Genomic DNA, 17,500 nt, shown 5'->3' on the forward strand with positions numbered 1-17,500 from the left:
AGTTAGCGTCGGTCGTAACGTGGCCCGCAAGATTCGAATGTCATCACAAGTCTCCCTGGCAAATGGAACCCTCGCCGGGGTGCCGCCTTACCGAGGAAACATCGCCAACATTTAAGATGCATGATCATCCGGCAGAAGAAGAAGGCCACGTGGTTTCAAAGTCGATTAAGTGCATTTGGCTCTGATGGCTTAATCTTCTCCCTCTTCCCGCGGAATGACAACGGGGCTGAATAATGAATGACTGGCTCCATAATGCCCCTCCCGTTTGTCAGCACTGCAGCTTGGCCCTATACTGTATGTTCCCGATAACAGCTGATGCACTTTAACAGCGCCGGTCTCTGTCATGCTCCGAGAGAGTATGTAAAGTGCCCGCTTGTTTTACATGCGTCATGAATTAAATTAAAATGGTAATGCTGATATGTGCTTTACACACCAGGAAGCTTTGGCATGTAATGCATTGCTCGTCCTTCCTTCAATGTCTTCCTTAATGGTCCACAGGGGAATTGTACAGAGGGGTTAAGTCGTTGTAAGCATTATCCGCATGTCAGCTTTAAGGTTAAACAGAAGTGGCAAAAACTAAGTTAGACGGGGTCAGCTGACATATGCGCACTTGTTTCAGAAACAAGGCAGCTCACAGGAGAAATTGGATTTGAAACGGGAGAGAGGAACAGACAAATGGCCAGTACTGTCTCAACCCGGGTACTTTAATTAGGCCATACACTTATGGTGGCGCGGAACATAATGTAATGAGGGAGATTTGTATCTTTCAGTGCTTTGTAGGGGATTAATTAAAACAAAGGCCTCAGAGAGAGAGAGAGAGAAAGCAAGAGAGCAACAGAGAGGGAGGGAAGAATAAGAAAGAAATGAGCGAGTCCGGAGAGGAAGGGAAGCACGTCGGAAGAGATCTCCCCGTGTTGTGGCGCTCCCTTCTGAGTTTTAAAGACTAATAACAGTTCACAGAGCCGCGTCGGCGGCAGAGGTGTCCCCATGGTGCTCACCCACTCAGGGCAAATTCCAGCTACTCTGCCAGCCTGCTAGCCTGACGAGCCAGACCCACATCAAGATGTAGGGTCTGGGAACTTACCATTGGTACTGCTCAATACGAGGGGCGGGATAAACGGTTGTCTTTCAAATTTCCTCTGCAGGCAATAGGATAGCGCTACAACTCATGAGTCCCATGCATTTTCCCACAGAGCTTGTTGGCTAGTTGATCAAACTTTTGCCAATTTAAAAAAAGCTTATCTCGAGTCGCGATTCAAAGACCGCTGTTCGCCAGCAGCTGCATCCATCTTCTTTGTTTTTAAGTAGCAGGAAATTCCCGCGGAACCGTCGCTGACTCTATACACAATGTGATTGACCTGATAGAAGTTTAATTTTTCCAGCTTGCAAGCCAACGGAGATTTGCTAGACTACCCTAGCCTGGGTTTTCCCATGCTGCCTTGTTCACGCTGATCGGCAGCCTGGATTCCATGGACTTCGTTTTCACCTCAACAAAGGAACCAATCACAGAACAGAAGGGGGACAGCAAGACGATGACAACACACCGAAGCCGTTATGCGCTACGTGCAGACGCATTTGATAGAGATTTGTAGCGCCCAATAAATGGCTCTGGGCATTCGTAAACCACGTTTCAAATACGAGAAAATGAATGTGTAGTTCCCAAACCCCATCTCAAAGAGATGAGGTTTGCCGTTAGCCAGGCTAAGACTACCCTGGCTGCAAATTACATTTGCTGCCGGTAGGGTTGCAAAATTCTGGGAATTTTCAAAGTTGGAAACTTTCCATGGGAATTAACGGGAATATATGGGAATTAACAGGAATAAACGGGAATTAATGGGAATAAACTGGGAATTTTTAATATGGCAAGTTAGTCTATAACAGGGAACTTAAATGTAGTGGACAAAACCCCATCTTGAGCATAATATTAGTTAAAACAACCTGATTTAATGCAATTTCAGTCGAATTTCTACCCGGCACATCAGTCAATTACATGCACACAGCAATCAGCATAGGCTAGACATAAAGGAAACCTATGGTGCGTTCATGTGCATGGGAAAAAAAGGTTCCAACCAATCGGATTTTGTTGTTGAGTGGTGTGGTGTTCTTGGGCAGTTCAGTGTTGCTAGTTTAGCACACTAGTAAATAATAGGCAGAGAATGGGATTCCCGCTAGAAAATACGAACATTCAAATCATATTGCTTATTACAAAACAAAATGTTAATGTTTATATATGAAACAGTTTAAATGAATTACCCAAAATTCCCAGTTAATTCCAGTAAATTCCAATTAATTTCCATAATTTCCTTTAATTCCATTAAAGTTTCCAATTTGGAATATTTCCAAAATTCCCCATCTTAACTTACCATGGTAAATGTCCGGAAATTTACCGGAAATATTCCGCCCCTTTGCAACCCTAGCTGCCGGTAGGGTGCGTCTAGATTTCTAGGCTACCAGCCTGCACTCTCAAACAATTCTTAACCGGCTTGTATTATCCCGGTTTCCACAGAGTTGTTAAAAGGCAGAGTTGTTAAAAAAGTCTACAATTAAATAATATGAATTTCAGGTCTTAAAAAGCCTTAAATACATTAAAATATTACAGTCTTAATGAGTCTTAAATCTGTGTAAGTAGCACCATAGATTGAAGTTATTTGACATTGTTGTTCTTTCTCTTAACAGTACAGATACAGTATATCACAATGTAATAAAATTGTAATAAGATTAATGTGATTAATGCTTCCCTCTAGGCTTGTGTGTGCCGCTAAGCGACGTAAGGGCATAATGTGATGGTTCTCACACAGGCACATACACACACACATAGGCACAAGATAACAAAACTAAAAAATTCTCAATAGATACTAACTTTAATGAAGAGAGATGAGCACAAGAAACTGGTGTTGTTTCAGATAAATATTGCTACTTTGGTTAATATCTTAGTTAGGGCTGGGACAACGCGTCGACGTAATCGATTACGTCGACGCAGAAAATACGTCGACGCAAAATATGCGTGTCGATTTGTCAGACCCAAAACGCTTGCTGCCAAATATTTTGAATTTTACACCTTCAGTGTTTCCCATAGGCCTACGTTGACTAATCTGTGGTGGGGCGCCTAGAAATCAAAACCGGCCGTCACACATTGATGTTCTATGTTGTACTATTTAAATTAAAGATAAGATAAAATCCTTTCATTGAGCTGCACTTTTTACGCACGCAGCCTTTCCCTGCCCCGCCCGCTCTCTCTCGTAACGAGCCCGCTGCCCCTCCTCTGCATGTGCATTCAACACAAAATATTCACGATTGTTGAAGGATTGTTGTTGCCACACACAAGCATTGCATAGAACATGGCTGGCTAAATTGCTATTAAATCCGCTTAGCATCACTGCTGCAGTCAAGTTAACTCTGCTAAGGTCTTATCACAACATAGTACATTGAGGAGACTAAACTTAGTTAAGTTATGCAATCAAGCAGTATCTCAAAGCTAACGTTAGAATACTGTTTGGATGTTGAGTTTAGCATGCTTACTTACAGCTGCTTGTCAATTTCGTTACCCAGGGCTCATTTTATTGACTCTGACAATGTTTGCAAAATCCCGATGTAAATGGAAAAGTGTTTTCCAAGACTCAAAAGTGCTTATCCCAAGGAGAAGTACAAACTGTTATTTGAACTAACTATTTTATGAATTGCATCCACACATCAGCAGCCTTTTAACTGCGTTAGTGTTACAATTGCAAAGGAACGAACGTCTTAAAGTGACAGGCACATAATTAGACCTATACACTACTGAACTACTGAACTGGGGGTCGTTTCCAGAAAGCGTTGTTTGCTAACTTGCGTCGCAACCTTGGTAGTACGCTCCATCATTCTTGGATTTGGTGTTTCTAGAAAGGGTAGTTCGAACTCTCAATCGCAAACAAGGACGCAAAGTTTGGTCGTTTGAACTACTGCCCCTAGGCAGTCACACTTGTGTCGTTCCTTGGTAGTCCTGTTGGTGTCCGGAGCGCCTAACCAAAAATCACAACCGCCTAACCAAAATTTGCGAAGTGGATGTTTATCTCATGACTCAATGATTGATCTATCCTGTAGCTTAATTTTGATTAAGACACTGCTCCCCTACTTGGCTCATTCTTGCTATTTATGTTAATTAAAGTATTGCCTTGGTTTTAGTATTATAATCTTCACAGTCCCTAACAACAGCAGTGTTAAATGGTGTAGTGGCTAAAGCAGATGACTTATTATCCCAACGTTGTATGTTCGATTTTCTTATGTGAGATTGTCCTCTTGCTTCTCGCTACCTGCAGGTGAACTAGTGTGACACGTAGATTCAATTGTTTTTGACTGATGTATTGTAGGCTACCTATGATCTCTCGATGTAGAGTAACTATATACATAAATATGCATGGTCAAAACCTATTGTTGTGTCTCGCAGGCCTACTCTTACTCAGAGATGAAAAGAAGAGATAGGATGCGAACTCCGGCCGAGCGCGCAGTGCACCAACGCGCTGTCGTTAAGCCACGAGACAATTGATAACCTATGGGATACCCAGATATTTGTCCAGGCTATATATTTTTTTCCAACACATAGATATTTAACACAAATAATGACTCATATTGGTCTGCTTAAATTAACTGTTTTATATGCTTGCAATAGGTTTAGGTTTTGGCTGATGGCAATGACAATACCAGCATTAATCACTCGGTTTAGATTAGAAACATGTCGACATAGGCCGTGACAGAACATTTCTAGGGGGTGGGGTATTACAGGTTGCCACTGTTTCCACCAATGATATGTATCGCTGCATCATCAACAACGTTGTTGGAACTATGGTGTTCGAACGTCGGAGGTAGCGAATTGCGACACAGGTACGATGCTTTCTGGAAACAGGTGTAACAGTGTCGTTGTTTGGTCGCAAGTTGCGTCGTACCATGGTGGTTGAGCAACGTTGTTGCTAACTTTTCTAGAAACGACCCCCAGACTAAGAATGCATTACTTTGCACTTGTATAATCTTTTATTTTGGAATTTTAAGAGCAATAAACATATATTGCAATGTTAAGGAATTCATGTTTTTTCATTCAGATATATAAATCAACATGTATAAATTGCTATTAGTCAATTAATGGGGAGATAATCGAATCGAATCGAAATCGAATCGGACTGAAAAAATGAATCGTTAGGTTAATCGATGCATCGAAAAAATAATCGCTAGATTAATCGTTTAAAAAATAATCGTTTATCCCAGCCCTAATCTTAGTAGATTGTATCATAATTGGCTTGGCTGTGGATGAGATGTTAAAGATAATCACAACAGTAGAGAAATTGTAAGTGAAACAGTTTTCACGAAATATAGGTTTGTTTATGTTACACAACGAGTAATGAGCATGGGCTAAAATTCTTTTGATCTGATTGAGTGTAATCGGATTGCAAAAGGAATACACCACACCTTTCGATCCCATTGAAATTCCAATTCTATAGGGCAGTTGTATTTCGATCAATGTGTTTATATGAGTTTTCATTAGCCTGGAGAACTCTGGATTTTCCAGGGTAAGTTTTCATTCCGATTGAGGCACAAATCCAATATATTTAGTGTATGTAGTCCCAGCTTGAGGCCTCTTACTCTGGCACCATAGCTAAGTCTAAGAGAGCTTGGTGCTGGAAACCTTGTCCTCAAGGGGCCTCAAAAAGCAGCATATTAGCATAATTAGTGCCTGATTGTGACTTGATTGAGGCTGATTGTCAGGGGAAGGAGAGTCGTCGTTGCCGCCTTCGTCATACCGGCACCTCTGCTTTACCAATGTTCAGACGCATCGCTGATGAAGCCACCAACCCCTCCTTCTTGCTAGAGGGGCCTCGGCTAAACGCCAAGAAAGATGGGCTCGTTGGTATTCCTCTGCCGTGGCGCGGAGTCGTTCCAGGAATCCGTGTTTCTTATCTGGAGTTTATGGACGTAGACGTCTCGCTCGGCCCGGCGTTCTGCTGCGCTGGCATGTCTCTGCGCGCGACTGGGCGTCCCGCGTTAATCATGAGGTGGAGATGTCACAACACTGTTTCAATTGCCAGCTGCCTTCACACGGGAGAGGCTCAGCCACATTAGAGGCCAGATGCCATGCCGCATGCCTCTCACATTGAGAGCGCCAGAGGATCAGAGAATTTTCTTGAAACAGGGAGTTTCAATTTCAGTTTGTTGAGCTTTGAATCAGTCCATTCATTAGCCCCACTATGTTTTTCCCTCTTTTCACCGAACGAGGCGGATAATAAGGTTGTGCCACAACTGTCAATCACCCCCCATCCTTAATGTTGCCATGGGTAGCGGCAGATGTCTTGTGATGATTCTTTTGTCATCACAGACAGCTGTGTCGGTCTCTCACTGCGAGATGACAGACAGGTTGTTGGAAAAATGGACCTCAGAAGTGCCTGTCCTCTTCTACAAGCTACATAGAAATGCATTTGACCTGAGTAGTTTTAGGGCTATACTGCAACTCAAAATACTCAATTAATCTCTTTATGTAGTAATTCATTTAATAATGTCTTAATTAAGGAATATCTTGGCATCTCCAAAGCGTTAGACACAAGGAATTGAATTTATAAATGTGATGGGATTAGTTGATTCATTAGAGTTATGGGAGCCTTAGAAGGTTTGTAAACTAAGTTACTCACTAGGTACACACTTTCCTTTTGTATCTTCAGCTAAAATGCACCTTGTGAATCTTGTGTATATTTTTCTGCTTCCAGCCATTAGAACACAGCACACTGAGGCCTTGACACTGAATTTGCATCTCTTGTCGCTAGTTCAATGTCACTGATTAGCTGACATGAGGTTTTAATCAGATTTGGAATGTATTGTGTGGTGGTGGTTGTGGTGGGGAGGTTGGGGGGAGTAGATAAGTGTTCGGCAGAACCTTTCCTGGCGCTGCACTCTCTGGCGGCAGTAATGGAAATCTATAGTGCGAGGAGTTAGTAGCCTACCGCACTGCCAAACAGCATGGCAGGGAAGTGATTCTGGACGAGACAGGCCTGAGAAATGGAAGCTGGGGGCAGTTTGTTTGGAATCTGAGTTGCTTGACGTTTCTATAAATATCGCCCTGACAACAGAAGATCCATTTCCAGAAGCTGCAGTCTGCGGATTTCTAGTGTTGACCCAAGCAGTCCACTCATATACGGCGTGCGCGTGCAGGATACAGAGAAAGAGAGAGAGAGTGAGAGAGAGAGAGAGATAGACTGATACACTTTCGTCCTGTGAACTTGTAGCTGTTGCGACAGCACAGCATTGTTTCACAAAATTAGATTTCATATTCCAGTCAAAAAGAAAGACCACTCTGCTTTTTAAAATATTTATTGGGAAAAGGCATTTTGAAATGTCACTAGCTTGCACAGCGCGCCACTCTCTTTTGGCAGAGGTGATTTTGTGTTCATCTGTCACTGACAAAACTCAGACACCTGCATATCCCATGAAATACCTTTCAAGCAAGAAGGTCACTCATTTCTACTCCTAGTCTATTGGTTTTCTCCACTGATATTTACTGATTTCACAGAAGAAGCTCTTATCCCATTTGACTTAAAGTACTTAACAGATGCAGTATTTTTTAAGTGCTCTCTTTGGGTATTAGTCCATAAGTTCAATTACTATATTTTTTACACACAATACTAATTCTATTGTGTCTTTGCTCTGTGTTTTTCTTTGCTGTTCAGGACTACACATTGACCATGTACTTCCAGCAGTACTGGAGAGACAAACGGTTGGCTTATGCAGGGATTCCTCTCAACCTCACCCTGGACAACCGGGTGGCTGACCAGTTATGGGTGCCGGACACCTATTTCCTGAACGACAAGAAGTCGTTTGTGCACGGCGTAACGGTGAAAAACCGCATGATCCGCCTCCACCCGGACGGAACAGTCCTCTACGGGTTAAGGTTGGTACCCACTCATACATTTCCAATCCTTCATATAGCAGTTTGTTGATGGCAGTCAAGCATTGGTGCCATGCTTACCTCTAGGGGATGTCCTTGTATATCTTTGAGCTAGCTTCACACCATTAGTAGATTACTCTTCTCATTTTAAATTTGTTTCAGTGCAAGCAATCAGGCATTAGTAGCATGTTTGATGCACCTCAAGGGAATGTCCAGGTATATGATGGACCTGCATCTTGCTTACCAGAATTGATTCTTTATCGATTAAAGGCTCATGGATCACTTTAGTGCTAGCTAAAGTCAGGCATTGCTGCAGTGTTTTTTTTTTTTTTTTTTTGTAAGTTGATGTAAGCATTTCATTGAGAATCGACCAACAATGAAATGAGTCTACATAACATATCCACAAATTAGATTAAATAATATAATATTCTTTGTAAAACTTAATATGCAATAAAATAGGATGCAAGTAAATATCAAGGAATGGTGATTACTTGACTCTGGGCATTTTTCTCAAAAGTGCTCATGGACCTTGACAACAGCTTTGTCCAGAGCAATAGCCCACTCTCTCTCTCTCTCTCTCTCTCTCTCTCTCTCTCTCTCTCTCTCTCTCTCTCTCTCTCTCTCTCTCTCTCCCCTCCCTTATTCTCTCTCGTGAGATAAGACCAGGCCTTTGTTTGCCTGCTGCATCTTCCTCAGCCTTCAAGTGACACAGCGGGATAAAGGCAGAGAGTCAGAGAGGCGTCTGATAAATCGCATCCCGGTGCCTGGGTGTGTCTTATCTTAGCAACTCTCATTAGGAGAAGACTGCTTGTCCATAATGGCTTCTTTCATTTATATTATGCATTTTTATCTGTTAGATTTTTGTTTTAAACATCTAGCCATGCTAGAGTAATGTGATTACGGTCTGTAGAATTAGCAGTAATAAAATATATAACATAAAGCTAATGTTACAAATTAGATTATTTGTAAATGTGATAAAGAAACCAAATATAGTCCATGATCTACAGTATCTACTAGTAAATGTTGCAAGTTTTTACAGACAATTACATTTTTGGCTAAATAGGCCTTGCAACCATTTGCATCATATCTATGGTCACCATCTGAATTCTTTCGTCAATAAGCCCTGATGTCTTTCTTCCATTCACATTCTCGACTCTTCACAGAGCGAGCATTTTCCATTCTATCACTCGAAGACAAATGCTTATGAACCACTGTAGATGTACTGCAGGTGATCAGCGAGGCTTGCCATAATGCACCCTGCAGTGACTCGGTTTATCGAACCCGAACTGACCCGAATGATTTATTGCATGACATTTCGCCACGGCATCATCGGTTTGTGCATCTATGTCTCATATCGCAGGGAGGGAAAGATCGGTCTATCAGGTAATGCAAGGGATCGGGGCAATTGATAGCGGAAAGGCTGAGGATTTTTATTTGTTTGCCTGGGCTGAGGCCATTAAAGCAGGAGTGCTCTCACGTTTATGGTAATGTGTGCGAGGCCACACTCATTAATCTAGCCCTGAAATGGAACAGGCTGGCTTGTCTCCTAAACCAGTGCACTGTGGAAAGCCTCCTTGGACAGGGTTGCCCAGTTAGATTTACAAATGTGTTTTCAAAGAAGATGTACTATATATATTAGAGAGGGAGTATGAACCATAATAAGGTTTGTAGATCTACGTGCCTTGTTTTGTTTCAGCTCCAACAAAACTCCCAATTTACTGTATATCATCAAGTAAATAGTTTAAACATATAGGCTTACAGACCTTTAGTTTAAATTCTCTGAGTGTTTTCATTGCCTGTTGAATCAGTTCATGAATTGGTTAAACATACACTTTTCATAAATCAAAACATGTGCAAGTATGACACTTATATGGACTTTTCACAAGATATCGGATAGATCAATCTTAGTATTGAAATTCTGGTCCATCACCTCTAATTGTTTTTGTTATTATCATTTCACCTGGACTAAAAAGTCCCCACGGTATATTATTCTGCTGTCTTGCTGCTACAGAGGGGAAAATTATATTGTTTTTCTGTCACTCGTGTATTTTTTAAATGGCTGCCTTCACATAATGCTCATTTTTCTAGCACAGTAACTGTGCTTGGTTTCCCCCTTTTAGCAGGCTTTCACCATGAATGGTTCTTTTCAAAGTAAGCAACTGTGCTGGAACAAAAATAATAATGAAATATTCCTGAAAATCAGCGGTGAAATGGTTTAATGCAAAGGTATTCTGTTCAATTAGGATTTGTTGTTCAAGTTCAGCCATCCAAGCTTTGCCTTTGCATATGCATGCACTGTTTGCTCTATATTTGCTTCAAAGGCTTTTTCGGGGCAAGGGGGCATATTTTAATTTTAATTTTTATTATTGCAGCTAGTCTAATTAGCATATGCAAATTTTTTCCCACCATCACTCTAGACCCACCTTGCATGCAAAATCAAATATGGCTGCTTTTGTTCATCCAAATATAGGCTACCTGTGTCATATGAATATGCCCTCTTTCAGTAGATGTAGGTTATGTATTTCTGTTGAGCTTGTAAGAATGTCTCCAGTTTTGTTGAGAAAAAGCACAAGCTGAGCTGCAGCCTTGTTAAGAGCTGCTCAACATGTTTTACTCTCTCTAAAACATTCAAACCTCTGGAGGTCTATGGCTGCTGCAGGTAAGATGGGGTCAGCAAGGACATGGCCTCAGTCACATGAAGGCTTGTCTCACCTAGGCAACCAAACAATGACGTGTTACAATAATGTCCTAATCACCATTCAAACATTTTACACCCAATAACTAAAGGTTCCCTTGTGTAAAATAGTTCCCATTTGTAATTTATTATAATCTATAAAATCATGGAAGTCATATTTCTTTTAATGTGTTTCTGTAAAGTAGCCTACAAAAGATATGGGCACTTGCCACCACCATCTGACCCACACAGACAAAGGTGTGGTGTAGAATCTCAATCCTCTCTTGTGCTAGTCAATGCTTTCCACTGGGAGCCAGGTTTGTCTGCAGGAACCCCCTCCACAGGATCACAGAGGTGTAAGGATATTTTGAACCTTGTCAGTGGCTTAGTGCAGTGGTTCTTAAACTTTTTTTGTCTGGCGACCCCCCAAAAAACATGGGCCAAGTCTCGCGGCCCCCTTTCTCTTTAACCGGCAGAATTTGGTTTCGAAATGTTGTGAGATGGGCATTGGAAGCATTGGTAGGCTCATAGGTAGGCTATGTCAACAACAAAGGCATTATGTCAATGGCAGCCTTTGACTAAAAACCTTTAGAAAAATATATTTAACCCAGACTGCAAATCATTTCGTGACCCCTCCAATATTTTTGGCGACCCCCAGTTTAAGAGTCACTGGCTTAGTGTAGCGATTTTCTTTGACCTTGCAAACTTGCCCCGCAGGCTATTGCTACAGTATATGCTATTCGTTGAAATATGTATTCTGGTCTTACACAAAACCTCTCTTATTAATGTTGTTTTGGTTCCCAATGAAAGCTTACACTTGTTATCATCCAAAAATAGACCCTAGGTTTTTCTCAGACCAGAGTTGTCCTTTAAGGCAGACACTCAGTGCCTGATTCCAGCATTGAAACACAGCACGGGGAGGGGGTGATGGGCCACTCCTGTGAATCCATCTGTTTGACGGTCTTAAGATTTAAGGCCTCTGCATTCACGCTGTCACTTTAACTAAAGAGGACGGGGTCAACCGGCACCCTTGAGACACTGAGAAATCAAGGTGTTGTGTGTGTGTGTGTGTGTGTGTGTGTGTGTTTGCTCAATGCTGTTTTTGTGCATGCTTGTGCATATATATGGATGCATCTTGCTAACCAGTCCCCTGGCGTGTGTGTGTGTGTGTGTGTGTGTGTGTGTGTGTGTGTGTGTGTGTGTGTCTGCATTACAGAATCACCACAACAGCTGCCTGTATGATGGACCTGAGGAGGTACCCTCTGGACGAGCAGAACTGCACTCTGGAGATTGAGAGCTGTGAGCAACCCTCACCCCAAACACACACACACACACACACACACCACTCACTAACTTATTCACACACACACGCACACACAAACACACACACACACACACACACACACACACACACACACACACACACACACACACACACACACACACCCAAAAACATGGGCTCACACATACCTACACAGACACACACACTCACCATATCTCAGACACCACAGTGCACACAGAGCATGTCAGTCCCTATATGACCCTCCTCAGCCACATGGCTCCCTTCCGTCTCTGGCAGATCAGTCGATATGTCCCACACCACTCACAGGGGCCACGTCCCCCAGGGGCCCGCTGGCTCGTATTGGCAAAATCATTCCCACCCTCCCAGTGGTGGCAAGAGATGAGTGATGGAGAGAGAGAGAGAGAGAGAGAGAGAGAGAGAGAGAGAGAGAGAGAGAGAGCGAGTAGTGGCGTGGTGGGAATCCAGGGGAATTGCTCCCTGAGGTATTACCAAACCAGAGAAGAGAGCGTCTATCCTCTGGGAGCAACAGCGCAGTCAGCGAAGTGTGTGTGTGTGTGTGTGTGTGTGTGTGTGTGTGTGTGTGTGTGTGTGTTTGTGTGTGTGTATGGTGGTGGAAGGGGGGCTATAAGGGAGAGATCTGTTTTGAAGCGATGAGGTAGTGAGATGTGATGAAGATTGAGAGTGGGAGTTTGTCGATTGCCCTTAACTGATTCTCTTCATGATGATTGGGGGGGGGGGGGGTTGAGGTGGGTGTCATCCTATGAGTTGACAGGGTCAGAGTCACGGATGGTTTGCCTCGGGTGTGTCATCTGACAGCAGCGCTGATGTTAAACATCAGCGTTTAATCACCTGTGTCACTTCAGATGGCGTAGGTGTAGGTGTGTTGATTTCTGCCCCCCCCCCTCTCTCTCTTTGTCTCTTTCTCTGAGGTAAGTTTTTGAAGGCACTCTCTGTCATCTTGGTTTTGGCCTGATGAAGGTCACTGATAAGGTGCACTGTCCGCACAAACAAGACTATCTGTACTGTCCACAACTAGGCCAGAAGCATGGTTGCGTCAGACTCACGTAACTGGGCAATTACACTGTGCCACGCTGTGACTCATGCATATTGCCTGCAGGGTCAGAGAAGAGAAGTGTATTACTCATCTGGTTGTAACAGTGCTGTCTCCCCAAAAGCGTCAGAAATTGTGAAATCGAACAGTGTGGTCCTCTGACACCCCTCTTACCCATACCACCCCCCACCCCCACCCCACCACCCCTGCCCCAGGTGGCCCCAATCTGGAACATTTTCGAAAGCTGCCTCTTAAGGACCTGCAGTGGCTAGAAGCAAAGGCAACCTAAAACATTGGCTGCCATTCACTTTTAAGGAAAAGTTCTCAAGTGATTTAATGTGCTGATTGATTTTAGGGTTGTATGCTCTGTGTCTACATTTCATTTTACCCTCACTCTCTCAAAACATTAGAAATTATGAACTGGAATGAGTGAGATCAGGGGTTAAAGTTGTCAGGCATACACCCACGGGCTGGGCCATTTAAGATTTGAAAAGGGACACTTTAGATATTATGTGTATGACTGATAATGTCAGACACAGACATTTTCCTTGCAAGCCATGTACAAATATGATCATTGTAGGCATACTAATGTGCCGTTTTGTTTCTGTTTAAATGTCTGTCTCCTTGTAGATGGCTACACGACAGATGACATTGAATTTTACTGGAAAGGAGGAGAAACCGCTGTGACTGGAGTTCAACGCATCGAACTGCCGCAATTCTCCATAGTGGACTACAAACTGGTCTCCAGGAATGTTGTCTTTTCCACAGGTAAAGATGCACAGTACAAACACTCATCTAGACTCTTGAGTTATGACACCGAGCAGTGTATAGACAATACACGTGGACCTAACCCTAAGTATTGTATGGGTGCTGTAGCCAGTTGCGCCACAGCGACTACCGCGATTCTATCTTCTGAATACATTAACTACTGCCCAGGTGGCAGCATATAACAGAACACACCAGAACCAGATCTGATCCAGGCTCAGCTGATCAGCTGTAGAACCAAGACCAGCTCCAGCTTAGCCCGTCTGCTCTCCCGTTCTCGCTCCCGCCTTGCTTAGCCCCCACTCCCTCAGTTCCACATGCTCACGCGTGACAGGTAGAAAACAAATGAAATCTGCCTGTGAATCTGCCGGCTCTTGAACACACCCCTTCACTCCTGGGCTGAAGAGTGCAACGAGATGCACAACGCTTCTCATCTTCACGGGGGTTTTGGCGGCCACTCCGTGTTCCGTGTTCCCCCTCTTTCCCCTGCCTAGGCTCCCGTCGGGTCCTCTACTCATTTCAAAGACTACCTAATTACAGGCTTCCCATCATGTGCCGGCCTCTCATCGAACAATACTAGAACCGGGGAATAATAATGGCGATACAATTACCCCTCTGTTTCTTCCAGCCCTGGAAGAAAATGAGAGGTGGCAAAATAAGCAGAGAGCAAAAATAGAGCCACTTGATACAGGGCATCATATATTCATAAGGATGAGGACCCACTGCATGTGTTATTCCCCTCCAAAGCCCAGCGTCTCAGTGAGGCTCCATATTAATGATTATTCCCACTCCCGAATTAATGACATGGAGAATGATTGCTTTTTTCCTGGTCACGACACGAGTTTGAGCACACAGTGCATAGGCTGTGGCCTGAGGAGATGGCGCGCTTATTGTCTGTGTTGTGTTGTGTTGTGTTGTGTTGTGCTGTGCTGTGCTGTGCTGTGCTGTGCTGTGCTGTGCTGTGTTGTAGACAGAATCAAATCAAATTGCAGCTCTGTCTGTGTGAGAAGAGAAGAGATGAATTTTGGAGGGTTATCGTGAGGTGTTTTCTGCTTAAATATGCCCCTACCTGTGTGAGCTGTTAGCCACTGTGTGTGTGTGTGTGTGTGTGTGTGTGTGTGTGTGTGTGTGTGTGTGTGTGTGTGTGTGCGTGTATGTGTGTGTGTGTGTGTGTGTGTGTGTGTGTGTGTGGGTGTGTGTGTGTGTGTAAGGAGGTATGTGTAGGTGAGGTGCCTGTTGGAATGCCTTTGTGCTCCCCAGTCCATTTATAACTGACACCCTGACGGTGTTCCTCAGCAACAGCGTCTATTTGTAGATATAGCACATATTTCTTCTGCTTTCAACACTCCCTTTAAATGTGGAAGTGCTTAACGGACATCGCTATGTTCTTTATGGAATTACTATGAAAAGGTAGATGATCCTGACATTTGATGCCTAGTGAAATACTGTATGTGTTCATCTTATATGAGTGTGGCCTGTGCCTGGTGCGTTCAAAATAACTCTTTTTTTATTGTGCAAACGTATGACCTGTCGCAAACAAGCATAAAATGTGTTTACAGGGCGTTTAATCTCCTACATTGTGGTCGTCTGCGCTCAAGGCTAGGCAACAGCAAATTGCTCGCAATTTTGACCATGCTTGCCTGTTGCCATGGCGATAAAACCAATCCGCGCTGCAATTGCCATAGAAACAGGAACAAAATGTAAAGTATTGCAGTGCAGCTCTTGAAATAAATAGCCTCTCTCGCTTCCTCTCTTTCTCTTACTCTCTTTCTCATTCACTCTCTCTGTCTCTCTCTCTTTTCCTCTGTCTTCTCTCCCCTCTGTCCATTGCTCTTTCGCGCTGCTCTACAGGTGCCTACCCACGACTGTCTCTGAGCTTCAAGCTGAAGAGGAACATTGGCTACTTCATCCTGCAGACGTACATGCCCTCCATCCTAATCACCATTCTGTCCTGGGTCTCCTTCTGGATCAACTATGACGCCTCGGCCGCCCGCGTGGCATTAGGTAGCCCACACCCCCACACACCACACCACCACCCCCCTCACATTGTGTGTCAGGTGTCAGACTAGAAAAACTCACTGAAGCAGACTGACTGGCCTACTTCCATTTGCAGTGACAAGCTCTTTGAGGAGTGTAATTGTGATCACAAGTATGTGATGAGAAGTTGCTAGTTGAAGGTTCAAATTAATGATACAATTTTGAACTCGAGTGACTGTTTTCAATGTGAATTACAGTGACAATGACAGTCAATGTAAATTCTAGACATGCATGGTATAATTCTGGGGGGGGGGGGGGGGGGGCAGTGGCGGAGCTAGGGGGTGGCTTAGGGGGCTTAAGCCCCGAATCTTTTTTTAGTGTTTTAAAGTCCTGGCAACTCTTATTTCCAATATAACTTCCCCTCGGTTTCTCTATAAATGTCACAAAATGCTCTATTACTGAGGAAATATATCCCTTATTTTCAAAGCCCAATATTGAAAAATAATTTGACTTGCTACACGATCTATGCCAGGTCTCTGTGCTATCCGCTATGGTGATTTCAATGGTTAGATTGATTTGTTTAGATCCAGTGAAAATGCTGCCTTGGCAACGCTACGTCATGGCTTCGGTGTTCCAAAAAGCCTCTGTCAGAAGTCTGTCACTTTTACAGTCTGTGATAAAACACTTTGTGTTACACGTTATGGATATTAGAAAGTTTTTCAAAAGACCACCCAGCTCCGTTCAAGCAACAGCATCGCCCAGTGAACTGACGGATGGTGTTGTTTCAGGTTGGTGATTTCACGTTAAGAGCTTTCAGTCAGTTAGGCAGGTTAACGTTAGGCTACTTGGCTAGCTCCCTAACAGTTATCTGCCCATGTCAACTTTTCAGTGTCATATGTTGCACAAAAGAATGTTAACTGTTAGCCTACCTTAAAACCTTGTTGATATCCTATCCACCACCACAGATCTTATAATCCAAGAGTCCACATAAATATAAAAGTCATGTTATGTTGTTTTGGCTGCCTAACTAATTATTAATTAGTCTGCATTCATTATCTAGGTGCTTGATTTTATGCACCTGTGTAAAGGGACCTGATGAAACCTATGAATAATCTTGCTAAATTACAAAATTAATATAATTTAGAAACGCCTATGTCAAGATGATAATGCATTCCTTCTAAAATACCCTTGTATCATGATGACTGACCATACTGTAATTATATCATAATATTATGTATATTATAGTATAAGATATTCTATATATTTGTCACACAGATGAGATCAGGGAAGAGGAAGAAGGAGAATAGCAATAATAAACAATAATGTCATATCAAACAATAGCCTAATGAAAATAAACAAATACTATAATATACAAACCATAAGAAACGCTTAATTAACTAAGTACATGCTAAACAGATATGAACAGATATTGCCTCTTGAAAGACCCAAAACTATAATTTTACACAGTGTGCCAGTCAGATACCTTGAATCTGTTGAATGTTAGTTTCACATTTTTTAAGTCTTAATGTGTCTATTAGTTTACACAAAATTCACTAAAAGTCATTATTTAAGGGGTTATTTAAAAAAAAAATTAAATGGGCTAAGCCCCGAATGTTTACAATGTCTGGCTCCGCCCCTGGGGGGGGAATCTTCTTCTCAACGGGTTAATATCTGCCGATGGACTTGGATGTTTTGGATTCCATAAAGGCAATAATATTGGGTACTTTTTCCCAAGTGAATACGATTGGTGACTGAAAGTCAGTACAATGAACATTGTTGAGCATAGTCTTAAGGCACCCGACAGAGACCGAATCTCCTGTTCCCAAGGGT

The 17,500-nt window shown here is 42.9% G+C and overlaps 1 protein-coding gene across 3 annotated transcripts in view; it reads left to right on the plus strand.

The window, feature by feature from the left end:
* Window positions 1–17,500, plus strand: part of gabrb3 (gamma-aminobutyric acid type A receptor subunit beta3) — a 44,543-nt gene that overhangs the window by 16,379 nt on the left and 10,664 nt on the right. For all 3 annotated transcript variants that reach the window (XM_076277586.1, XM_076277585.1, XM_076277588.1), the window contains exons 4-7: window positions 7,683–7,903; window positions 11,791–11,873; window positions 13,559–13,696; window positions 15,545–15,697. In XM_076277586.1, the coding sequence (XP_076133701.1) occupies window positions 7,683–7,903; window positions 11,791–11,873; window positions 13,559–13,696; window positions 15,545–15,697 (595 nt within the window). The remainder of the gene's footprint in view (window positions 1–7,682; window positions 7,904–11,790; window positions 11,874–13,558; window positions 13,697–15,544; window positions 15,698–17,500) is intronic.

Source organism: Alosa pseudoharengus, unplaced genomic scaffold, assembly GCF_046254945.1.
Source record: "Alosa pseudoharengus isolate Yale_2024_CS ecotype anadromous, Long Island Sound unplaced genomic scaffold, YU_APseudo_1.1 YU_APseudo_1.1_scf_11, whole genome shotgun sequence".
NCBI classification, from domain to species: domain Eukaryota; kingdom Metazoa; phylum Chordata; class Actinopteri; order Clupeiformes; family Clupeidae; genus Alosa; species Alosa pseudoharengus.